General features: G+C 38.3%; 1 protein-coding gene across 2 annotated transcripts in view; it reads left to right on the top strand.

The window, feature by feature from the left end:
- The window catches only part of LOC109427075 (ATP-binding cassette subfamily G member 4), a 157,856-nt gene that overhangs the window by 128,980 nt on the left and 16,228 nt on the right, over positions 1-12,648 (top strand). For both annotated transcript variants that reach the window (XM_062859178.1, XM_029867140.2), the window contains 3 exons: positions 10,020-10,131; positions 10,835-11,040; positions 11,108-11,682. In XM_062859178.1, coding sequence (XP_062715162.1) covers positions 10,020-10,131; positions 10,835-11,040; positions 11,108-11,682 — 893 coding nt within the window. The remainder of the gene's footprint in view (positions 1-10,019; positions 10,132-10,834; positions 11,041-11,107; positions 11,683-12,648) is intronic.

Raw genomic sequence — 12,648 nt, 5'->3', positions numbered from 1 at the left:
TGCCAGTTATAGTTCTTGCATTTTTGAATAGTTCTTCGAACTCTTCTGCTGTTGTTATGTGTTGTTCATTCGATATATAACAGAAATTTAATGTTATGATATTTTTGACTGTTTGTGTAACTGCCCATTCGTAAAGCTCCCGAGGAGTTTTAATAGTCTTGCCACAATCCAAGACTGGCTCGTTTTGTCATTCGTCTAAGAGTGCCACCAATGGCATCACAAGGCCCTTTTCCATGCGATGTTGCAAAAAAGTGCCACTCTGCTTTTAACCCATGCTTTTATTTGAAATTACATAGACTTGCAAAGTTTTTTTTTATAATACGCTGCAGCACCATCACACATAAATGTAATCTTTGAAAAATTAATCGACTGTTTCAAAAAGTCTAATAATTTTGAAATGAATAACTGAACAGCTTTTGTGTCGTGGGTATTACTTCTGATATTATAATAAAGCTAACGTTTTCTAATTTACCATTACTTTTAAAGTAAACTTCAAATGGATGTACTGTTGCCTGGGAATTATTCCAATGATACCCTTGAGCAGCATTTTGTATAATAAAAGAATAATTTTCAGAGAAATCCAACAATACAAGTGTTTCACTTTGACCTAAAGTACTCTTTTTGTTAAAAAAAATGCTGACTGTTGTTTGTAGATGAAGTCATGAATTATAAGTTTATCTTTTTTGTTCAATTAAGTGCAAATACAGATACAAATTCTCCACACTCCACAGGCTTAATAATGGTTTCCAAATTACATCGATCAGTGGTTAGCCACTGCTGAAAAACAACGTCTTCTTTTCCGCTATCTTCTTACATAGTTATGAGGTTTTTTTTCTACAACATCTGTTAAAGGGCAAACTTTGTAAGTACGGAAAAAATAACACTCTGTTGTCCTGATAGAAGGTTCACACATCATGCTTTCTAAAATTTCTGAAAGCGATACCATTTTTATGCAATTATGCATCAAATTACATTTTCATGAATGGTGCAATCGCACACATTGTGAGTGCCTGTTTTATCAAGCGGTACACAATGCTTAGGCCTTAACTGAGTGAATAAAGTGAACCCAACTTTAACCCTCAAAGCCCCAGGACAAACTTTTTATTTTTAATCGGCTGATACTCAGAAACTATACAATATAAAAATAAGCGGTTTTCACTATAATCCATGGGAAGAGTTGTACAGTGGGATTCCGTTTTTGGCATGCTCCTTTTTTGGCATGTTCCGTTTTTGGCACCCCCCGAATTTAGCAACAAAGATTTCCGTTTTTGGCAACATTTTCAAATCAAATAAAAATATAGCAAATATCGATAAATAATTCTTCTAATAGACAACTTGTATTATGTTAATAAGAGATATTATCGATTTTATGCTATTCCGGCATTCGTACAAAGGAACCAGCCCACTCATGTTTGCCAAACATATCTTAAATACGTGATGTATGGATCCATATATATCATTTTCTATTATTTCCAACTGCTTATTGAGTGCAGGGTGCACAAAACCGAGATCTTTCGTATTTGGCATTAAGTCCCAACTAGGACAAGGCCTGCTTCTCAGCTTAGTGTTCGAGCACTTCCGCACAATTATTATTGTGTATATCGTGCGACAAGCACGAAGATACTCTATGTCTATGAAAATTGAGGAAATTTCCTTTACAAAATGATCCTGGGCCTACCTGGGATTAAACCCGTCACCCTTAGCATGGCCATTACTGCCCATAACTGCATAACAGTCACATTCGACAGAAGTAGGCATTGGAGAAAATTGAGCTCAAAGTTTACAACTTGCATTAGTATAGAAAAGGATCGAAATTTCAAAAAATTTACAAAAAAAATAAAATTAAGCCTTTTTTTAATGAAATCTTCTACAGCTCTTCTTCTATACTGGGTGAATAGTTGAAAAAAATGATTAGATCAAATTATGATTGACGGTACGCTATGAGGCCAGTGTGAATTCCTAGTGTGACTGTAATGCGGTTACATTCGTGAATATTCGATAATGAGACAAAACGACTTGGTATTTATTTCCAGTGAATCAAAATTCAACCATCGCGCAACAATAACGATAATGTCGCAACCTGAATTTGTTGCGACATTCTACCCAATGCGACATAGGTTTGTCCCAACTTGAACAGAATAGGACAACGATCATGCACCACGAGTTTAGAGGTTTTTAGGACTTCCATTGTGATTTTTGAGCGGTAACTTCGAGTCGGTAAACACTGCAACACTGCTGAAGATGTATCATCAAAAAGTTTCGATTTTGGGTTGGTAATAATTGATTATTCACGAGTTGAAAAGTACGCAACAAATTCAGGTTCCGTTTTGTCTGCAACAAAAATTTTCGAGATCATGTCATTATCTGTTACCAGTAGGGATAAAGAATAATCGCCGCGCCTTCTTTGTTGCTTGTTTTGTGCCTCTTTTGTCTGACAATTCTCTTCACTGTTTATTTCACATTTTGAAGAACAAACTAGTCAAGTTTTTTTTGGTGGATGAAAGTAATGATGATTTGGAGATGATCCCCGGTATTAACTCAATATTGACAAAAACTGCAAATGTTGCAAATATATATATATATATATATATATATGGGCAGATTAGTCATGGTGTATATCCACGACTGTTTAGCTGTGGCTTTGATGTTCAAAGTATGTCTTTTGTTATTCACTTTCGCAACATTTGTAGTCAGTCATTTGTCCACTAGGGCTAGAGCATGAACTGTTTGCAAATACAGAGTTGAACGATATTTTTTTATTTAGATCTTGCTGACACTAAAAGCTTCGATAATGCTTGCTTTTCTACTTTTGACGAAGGTTGAATGATGAGCACGTGGTATTTTTGTTCATATCGTTGTTAATGTTGTTTTGTCTTTCCAGACAGTGATGTAGTCCCAATTATCCTTTCGTAAGAGCAGTTGATTAGAGTAGAAACGATAGATTGAATAATTTCGGCTAGGAATTGAACCTCCGGCCTTTTACTTACAAAGCGAAAGTGTTATCCTTGAGAGCACAAGGGTCCGCTGGGGTACTTTTGCATTAGAGAATTTGTGGAAAATTGCTTTGAGAGAATTATTTCATAATCTTTAAGGATACGACCTCACTATTTGTCTAGTAGTGATATGTACATTTTGACTTCTTGTTTGGCTCTGTTAATATTTCCAGCCATCTAGAAATTCATTAAAAAAAATCTCATTTGACCCTCTCAGAATTCATCAAGGAAATTTTCATATAAGTTTATGCGGGGCTCTTAAAAATTTACAAGTTTCATCGGCATACCTAAAAACAGAAGTAGTTAAACAACAGTTTATTTAGGGAATTGCGTCACTTGGGCGGTGGCTTCTATATTCGTCTGTTTTACACTATAACTCAGTCAAATTTGAACCAATTGACACAACTTTTGGAATGTGGTGAGATAGGTATAGTATCTACCCGTGTACAACATTTCAAGTCAATTGGTTCAAAATTGACTGATTTATAGTGGGGAACAGACGAATATAGAAGCCACCGCCCAAGTGGCGCGATACCCTAGTTGAAGTTAGGTGAGTTAGGTTAACCTTCCGTAACTTGCGCGGTTGGCCACCGCCGTCAGCACCACGTTAATGCTGAGAACAAAAAAAAAACAAGATTATTTCAATGTGTTGTACAAAATACAACAGCGCGATCACTCGAGGGTTAAAAGCAGTTTATTCGATGCTTATACGGCCAAAATGTTTGTTGAGTTCTGGTCTCTATCTAGTGTTCGCTGTTCAGTTATGTGTCGTTCAGTCCGTATAGCTCATTGCCTCTTTTCGAGATTTTCATAGATTTTTATAGGAATTTACACATGAATTTCGCTGCAAATTATGGAAATAAATCCACGAGATTCATTTTTCAGAAACATCTGCAGAAATTTTGCCTGATATTTTTCATAGTTTTTGCAAAATATCACAAGATGGGATTCTTTCAGGAGTTCCTGTTAAATTTCGTGAATATTATCCAAATATAAGAATATGTTACAAAATCGATCAGAAATTTCGAGGAAGTTGTTGTTTATTTAAGAAGTTTTATCAAACTGACGTAATATTTCAAAAATTGCTGGATGGAATGACGCATGTGCGGATATACTCCAATTAAATGTCTACTTTTTTTTCTTTTTTTGTGTCCTATTCTGTTTAGTACGCGTCGTGTGTAGATTGGGTGAATTTAAATGTTAGTGGTTTTCATGTTTGCTTTTTTTTCACGAATGATCCTATTTTTGCCACAAAGTAAATGCTGCCTATTTGCTGTACAACTTGGTTTTAACACCTTCTTTTCCAGCAAACAATGTAATATTTTTAAGACCTTACTCAACTTACTCAATTTTCTATAGTGTATTATCAACTGTTCTGTTTGTCATTCTATATTTCCAAAACACACAACCTGTAAAGTCTTTAAATCTGAAATCAACATAATCATAGATTTCATGCTTTTAAGGCGTTTTAACGTCACTTATGCGGTTATAAATTGCACAAAGGACATTTATGAAAATATTTCACATAGAATTTCTACTATGCTTCAAAAAAGTTACAAATATAGCTAGCTACCCATATAACAATATTTTATTTTAGGGATCCATTCATTTGTAGCAGTGTGATGAGTCTACACACTGCTCTACGGAAATGTAATCAAACTAATTGTTCCGGGGTTAGATCGTCCTATCGTCCCATAGCGGTAACTGGGCATATTATGATATCATTTACAAACAGAGAAATGTAAAAAAATGTTGATGAAAAGAGATTCCGATTTTAGCACGATTCCATTTTTGGCAACTGAAAATAAAAATTTTGTTGCCAAAATCGGAACCCCACTGTACTTCAAGCAAGGGTAGTTGTAAAACCGGAAGTATATGCTTGAACCTGATTTGGCACCGGAAATAAGTGTTCCCTGGTGCAATGTTTTGGCTATATGTTCTACCGCTGTCTTTTAGCTACTTTTTCAATAAATAGCTGTTTATTCTCGGTAGATCAACTCAAGTGAAATCTTAATCTGGCCTTCAAATTCTTACCGAATCGTGTTATTATAAATTGGCTTCTTTAGTGGTGTTGAGATAATTCCATATTCTAAATCTGCATGCCAAACTGAGTCGAAATCCAAATTTTCATCAATTTTGGTGCCCGGGAACCTATTTAGAAATCAATTTGAAATTTGTATGGGAGCAATTTGTCGAATCACCCCTCGTCGCATTTTGTACTGAGCGGAGCTGTCAAGCAGTTGACCAGCTGTCAAAAGGTGATTTCAAAAAAATCTCTTTAAAATTGATTTTAGATACCAAAATAAAGTTCTAAAAATCTGAAAAAAATCATAGCGGCTCAGAAAAACGTGTTCTTTCGTTTAAAAATAAAAAATCATTGAATTTTTCTTAATTTAAAAACCCAATTGGAACCAATTTTGTGATTTGGGACAGAAACCGATAAACGCCCAAAAGTATGCAATGGTCTTGGAATAATTCGTTGGCTAAAAGTATGACCCACGGGTCATGAATTCATACACGGGTGTATGAATTCTAGGTGGATTAATCACATGAGTAATACTTTTAAAAGAAGGACTCTGGTATACCTAACAAATTCTTCATAGACACTAAACTTCTAAAATAATCTTTTGAGGTCCAAAATAATTATGCACGGAAAAAATCCATTCCCAAGACCATGAATATGACTCATAGTTTCCCGATATTTTTATGATTTTATGTTATAAATATACACCATGATTAAATTTTATGATCTTATGATTGATTTCACCATAACGCTATGCACCCGTTATTGTTTTGGCTTTCGACGACCAAAAATGGAAAATATAATCATGAAGCTATGATTAAATAAGCTGGGATCATGAGTAGCATTCATGAAGCCAAGAATAATTTTCATAAACCTGGATGCACATCCTGATGCTTTACCACCAGATTCATAAAATTATGGTTTGGTGAGGTAGAACCATGCATAGAATTCATGGAATCAAAAAATACTTTTATGATTCCGTCGTCGTCGGACCTATATGCTTCTCAGCCAAATTCATAAAATCATGGTTGAGGGAGATGGAACCATGCATAGAATTCATGGAATTAAGAATTTCCTTTTATGATTCCGTCGTCGTCGGACCTCAATGTTTCTCAGTCAAATTCATAAAATCATGGTTGAGAGAGATGGAACCATGCATAGAATTCATGGAATTAAGAATTACTTTTATGATTCCGTCGTCGTCGGACCTCAATGCTTCTCAGTCAAATTCATAAAATCATGGTTGAGAGAGATGAACCATGCATAGAATTCATGGAATTAAGAATTACTTTTATGATTCCGTCGCCGTCGGACCTCAATGTTTCTCAGTCAAATTCATAAAATCATGGTTGAGGAAGATGGAACCATGCATAGAATTCATGGAATTAAGAATTACTTTTATGATTTCGTCGTCGTCGGTCCCAAATGCTTTTAATTAGATTAATAAAACGATGCAAGCTTAAATCATAAGAAAATAAAATACATGATATCAGAGCCCATTTCTATGATTTTGGGACCTATCCATCATCTTTTTTTTTTCTATGAGCAAGCAGCACTTTTTAGTTGGCCTCTTGTTAGTGAAGATACGTAATGTTCAAATATAAAAGAGAACAACATTGATCGAACTCACCGGATAATCATATTTAGCTGGTTTACTATTTTTGTCTTTGGCTACTACATCCAACAGGCTAAGGATGCCCTCCAAACCACATCAATTGTTCACTAGTTCACATCACTTGCTGAATCTCCGAAGTCGTCGAACGATGGATAAACCGGAAAAATAGCGAGAATTGCCGAAAATTAGCGCGCGCGATTCCCACTTTGCTTCACCTTCCGTACATATACTCGGAACAACGACGGATGACACAACGAAAACGCGAACTGGGCACTGTTTACTTTTGCGCGTTTACTTTTTAGTCAATCAACTCCCAACAAACTGCCGAATCTTACTGGCACACTGTTTCGATGTTCCATTTCCTCATATATGCACATTTATTACTCTAACCAAATAAAAACTTTGCAAAAATAGCAGGTTCAACTTTTTCCGCATGTCTGTGCTGGACGACCGCGCGATTTATATAATTGCATATGGCAGATAAGTGTAACGCTAGGAAGCGACCATGAATATAATTTATGAAAATGCTTGTTTCTATTCATATTTCTGGTCAACTCATTCATGATATTATGTATTTTAATTATGATATTATGAGTTGGCAGACATCATAAGAACATGATTTTTTATTCATGATTAGGGGAATGGATTTTTTTCCGTGTGATCACGAAAAACAGTGTGCCCCGAGCCCTACCGGAAGTACACATCTGGGACCAAGTTTCAGATGCAACTCATGCTTGAAAACAACCTCGGCATTGTGTTCTTGCGTTGGCCTACCATTTCAAGTTGTTAAAGAGTTCAGAATTATTATAAAATGCCAGATTCATAGACGAACCGCTAATACATTGCACCAGGGAACACTTATTTCCGGTGCAAAAACAGGTTCAAACATGAACTTCCGGTGTGACAACTACCCTAACATGAAGTACAACTCTTCCCATCGATCATAGTGAAAACCGCTTATTTTTATATTTTACAGATCCTGAGTATCAGCCAATTAAAAATAAAAAGTTTGTCCTGGGGCTTTGAGGGTTAATATCTTGACATTCTTGAAAAATTGTGTAAGCTTTCTTTAAGGACAAGGTATTTGGAGTACATAGCTCAAAACTTCTAGAGCACCGTTTTTTAGAACCGTTGAACGGATTTGGATTAAAATGCATCACGCTGTTGACAACCACTGAACAATTAGCGTCCTTAAAGACATCATTAAAAGGCATTTTTGCACACGTTCCTTACGACCATTTTTCAGCCCTGAAATCGTTAGTTCCTGGCAAGCTCTACTTATGTGATCGCTATCATAAAAATCGATCACTTTCTGCTTAGTAGTTTCATTTATTCCATGCCCACGTCCGGCTTCAGTGGTGCAGAGAATGCCTTCTTCATCATGTTTTTTCGCGCAGATATTCAGGACGTGACTGGTCCAATTTTCTGTTTATTGTTTGTCAAGGGGAAGATCCATACAGGAAGATAATACAAATATTCTTGACATCCTGGGACATGGATTATCCTTGTGCTTACCACACTATAGTAAAATGCCAAATGGTCATTGACAGAGAAAGATCTCAGTAAATAATTGTGGAATTGCTCAAGTGCTGAAAAGCAGTCTTTGACTCTGTTGAAGACCTTGCCGGATTTACAAATGTGACGGCCCGGGTCGACAGTGTTGTTGGAGCCCGTTATTTAGAGATACAGTTTTCCCCATATAACATGAAAAAAAATCCGTAAAAAGATGCTAGATTTAGTAGAAATTCATACCAGAGTTCATAGAGATACTCCAAGCAGAATTAATGGCTGGAATTTTTGAGAAATTTCCAGTAAAATTTGAACGGCAATCGGTGGTGTCTTTTTTGAGAAATCCAAAGAGAATTTTAGAGGACATCAGCTGTAATCTCTGGAGTTGCTGGTCGATTACCAAAAAGAATGAGCACCTAACAAAAACTTGTTCTAACGCTACTGCAAGAAGAGATTCTGGCGGCCTACCAAAAGAATTTTCCACAAAACTCTGAAATCAAAGAGGAAATTCTAAAAGAAAATGCTGAAGAAATTTTAGCAGGACCATGATAAGTGCCTGAAGCAATTTCTGAATGTCCAATGAAATTTTCTATTAAATTTCTTGGAAATCTCCGGTAAACGAAAACCCGGACACATTTTTAGCAAATTTCCCCACAAATTTCTTCTGCAATTTTCTCGATAAATTTATGAATACGTTTCCGGGCACCAAAATTCATGACAAGTTGGATTTCGGCCCAGTTTGGTATGCAGATTCAGAATATGAAATTATCTCAACACCGCTAAAGAAGCCAAATGGGATTTCAGGGGGTTTTATAGACGGTTCAGGAGGTTTCAAGTCAGTTTCATCGGGGTTTCACAAGCGTTTCAATTCGTTTCAGGAGGTTTCAGAACGACTTTATGGGTACGTTGTACTCGTTGCAGCGGGTATCAGAGGAGTTTTAGGAGGGCTTCATTGGCTTTCAGGTGAGCTCATCGGGGGCTTCAGGGGTATTTTAGAGGCGTTTCAATGCGTTTGGTGGCGTTTCATGATGTTTCAGTGGGATTTTAAGGGGCTTCATATGCTCTCGGGTGAGCTCCACGGAAGTTTCAGAGAAGGAGGGACGGAGTTCATAAGCGTTTCAGAAGGTTTCAGATGAGTTTCAAGGGGTTTCATGGGCTCTCAGGTGAGTTCCAGGTGGGGCTTCAGGGAGGTTTCGGTGGGTCTTTAGTGGGCTTCATGGGCTCTCAAATGAGCTTCTTAGGCGTTTCGAGGGGTGTTGTTTAGAGGCGTTTCAAGGCATTTCATGCCGTTTCAGGAGGTTTCGAAGGGGTTTTAGGTGAATTTCACGGGGGCTTTAGGGAGTTTCACAGGCATCTCAAGGCGGTTCAGAGTTTTAGGGGACTCAACAAGCTCTAACGCAAGCTTCAGGGATATTGCAGAGGCGTTTCATGGGCAAGCATGAAATTCAGTCACACACAAATTATGCACGTAGATTCGATGACTTATGCTCAAGAGAGTTTTTGCTTCACCTACGATCATTATTAAACCGACTCCATGCTCTTCCTTATCGCAACCGCTATGGTAAATGTTGCACTTGAAGGAAGTGTTGGCGACGAGGTCAACCGACCTGAATTCACGGTCTCAGATCTAGGACCTGAACAGAATTCACTATCACTTTAACCGTATGCAATTTATGTTAAATCGTATGCAGTATGCTAAAAGACTAACTTGTCCGGTTTATTACAAATCCTGACAATACATGTACCAAGTCTCCCTTATACTTATCCCTTGTTCGTTGCCGGGTCGGTTGCCGACAGTAGGTATCGTTTAGTTTAAATTAAGATATTCCATTCAACAGTTACTGAATGTCTGCCTTTTTTCTACTCTTCTTTTTTCTAGGAACTCTCAAAATGCTCTCTGCAATGGCTCCATCATGACAAACGGACAGACCAAGGACTCGAACCTGCGGAAAGTCCTCAACAATAGCGAAAACGGTCAAAAGAAAGGCATGGTAAGTCAGACATTCATAATTTAACGATTGTGTTTAATAATTTTTCATTACACGATTTGACAATTCTCAGGTCACTCTGGCAGTTCTGACAGTTCTGCATGAGTAAGACAAAGACGGCCTTTGTTTTTCTCCTTTTTACTCTTCATTAGTTATCTGTCAAAATGAGCTGAGACCTGTCAAAAATATTCTTCGTGCAACGAAGAATTGAATTTGATACATTTATCTACATGAACTCATCCAAGTAGCCTCCGTTCCTGTTCTACACTGTTGTTCACGAATTTCGGTCAAACTTAATCAAAATAATGGATCCTTTTCGATAAATTCCCTGTTTCCAAGCGCCTAAAAGATGCAGTTAAACCTTCCGACGATGTCTACCTCGTTCATGAGGCTCATGGTACATAAAGTAACGTTGTTGTCGGATGTCCATCGCTTCGATAACAGATCGCCACCTGATACAAAGTGATGGGTGCGATAAAACTGAACGCACCCGGAATTAATCATTCGCCTAATCAACTGCCATTTTTGGATTTGTGCTATCTCAATCGTATTCAATCGCACTAATCGGTAGCTTTCAATGGGCCATCCGGAGGCTTATCTCACACCACGCGGTTATTGTTCTCTATGTTGAATGAATTCGATTTCTGGACATTCCGGTGAAGTAATACGATGATTTCCGTTTTTCTTTTCTTGTTTCTGATTACAGGCCTCGCTAACGCACTTACCAAAGAGGCCCCCCATAGACATCGAGTTCAACGAGTTGGCGTACTCGGTGTCCGAGGGTCACAAACGGAGCTACAAAACAATCCTCAAAGGCATCAATGGCAAGTTCCGCTCCGGCGAGCTTACCGCCATCATGGGTCCGTCCGGGGCCGGCAAGAGCACCCTCATGAACATCCTCGCCGGCTACAAGTAAGAGTCGCGTTTCTAGTGTTGTAAAGAAATGTTTGCTAATGAAGCTTCAACCCGACAATTACAGAACCTCCAACCTGATAGGGTCTGTCCTAATCAACGGCAAGGACCGAAACCTGCGCAAGTTCCGCAAGCTGTCCTGCTACATCATGCAAGACGACCGGTTACTACCGTATCTGACGGTGCGCGAAGCCATGATGGTGTCCGCGAACCTCAAGCTGGGCAAGGACATATCCCTAGAACTGAAGAAAGAGATCGTCGAGGAAATCATCGAATCCCTGGGTCTGCTGGATGCTGCCAGTACCCTGGCGCTGAACCTGTCCGGCGGTCAACGCAAGCGACTGTCAATCGCCTTAGAATTAGTGAACAACCCACCTGTAATGTTTTTCGACGAGCCGACCAGTGGCCTGGACAGCGCCACCTGTTCGCAGTTAATCCACCTGCTCAAATCGCTAGCCCGTGGCGGGCGAACCATCGTCTGCACGATCCATCAACCGTCGGCAAGGATATTCGAAATGTTCGACAATTTGTACGTGCTGGCGGAGGGACAGTGCATCTACCAGGGTCGGGTCAATGGACTGGTTCCATTCCTGGCGTCCATTGGGCTGGAGTGTCCCAGCTATCACAATCCCGCCAATTACGGTAAGTTGTGGGGCATTCTGAATCATATATAATTCAGCGGAAATAGAAACCGTTGAGTCTCTCTCGCAGTTAAACGAACTCTGTTCATTCTCCATCAATAACCTTCAACGGATGATACTAAACGTTGAATATGGTTTTATAGGCTTCTTCGTTGGTATAAAACGGTTTCTTTATATCCTGGGATGTTTTATGTCGTCCAAACGTTGAAGGGGTTGAGGGGTTTAAGTTTCAAGGGGAATCCCGGGGCCAGTGGCGTAGCAAGGGGGGGTGCGGAGGTGCGGATTTGAATAAAGTTTTTTAAATAGCGAAAGTTTGCTACAATTATAAGTTCAATACTTGCAGATCTGCTGAAGGGTTTGTAGGGGCCCCTTCGTGAGATTTTGAAATGGGCACACAGATGACTTATTTGAAGTCCTTTTTTTCGATGATTTCCCTTTGTACCTACAGGGGTCCCAAAATACAAGAAAAAATGTGCTAGAAACCAAAATATAATTTTATGAAATTCAGTACCGATATAGAAGTAAAATTCATGAGCATAATGAAAATGCCCCTGATACTTATCCCAACCACAGGACCAAACATAGCTGTTTACTTAGCTTAGGATAGCAGTTAAAATTCAGAGGTCTCATTTATTAAAGTTAAGATCTGAACACATGTCACGTCAAAACTGTAATAACAAAAGTTTGTGGATAAGTTTTACTCTCGTATAAAAAATGCAATCAACTTATTCCAACTATTTCATCAAGTATTTCTTTCTGCATATTCCTTGAAGGGTTTCTGCGGGAATTCCTTCAGTTAAGATCCTTGTCTCTGGGGATATCTTTTACGATTTCTCAGGAGTTACATCAGGAGTTCTACAAAAATTCCTCTAAGATTAACTTCAGAATTTTTTTCAGGGATTACTTCAGAAATTCCTCTAAGCATTGATTTAGGAAAGCTTACAATGATGCATTCCTTCAGGAACTC

The sequence above is a fragment of the Aedes albopictus genome, chromosome 3, assembly GCF_035046485.1.
Source record: "Aedes albopictus strain Foshan chromosome 3, AalbF5, whole genome shotgun sequence".
NCBI classification, from domain to species: Eukaryota; Metazoa; Arthropoda; class Insecta; order Diptera; family Culicidae; genus Aedes; species Aedes albopictus.
The sequence above is the reverse complement of the archived record's forward strand: the minus strand, read 5'-3'. Positions and strand labels throughout refer to the sequence as shown.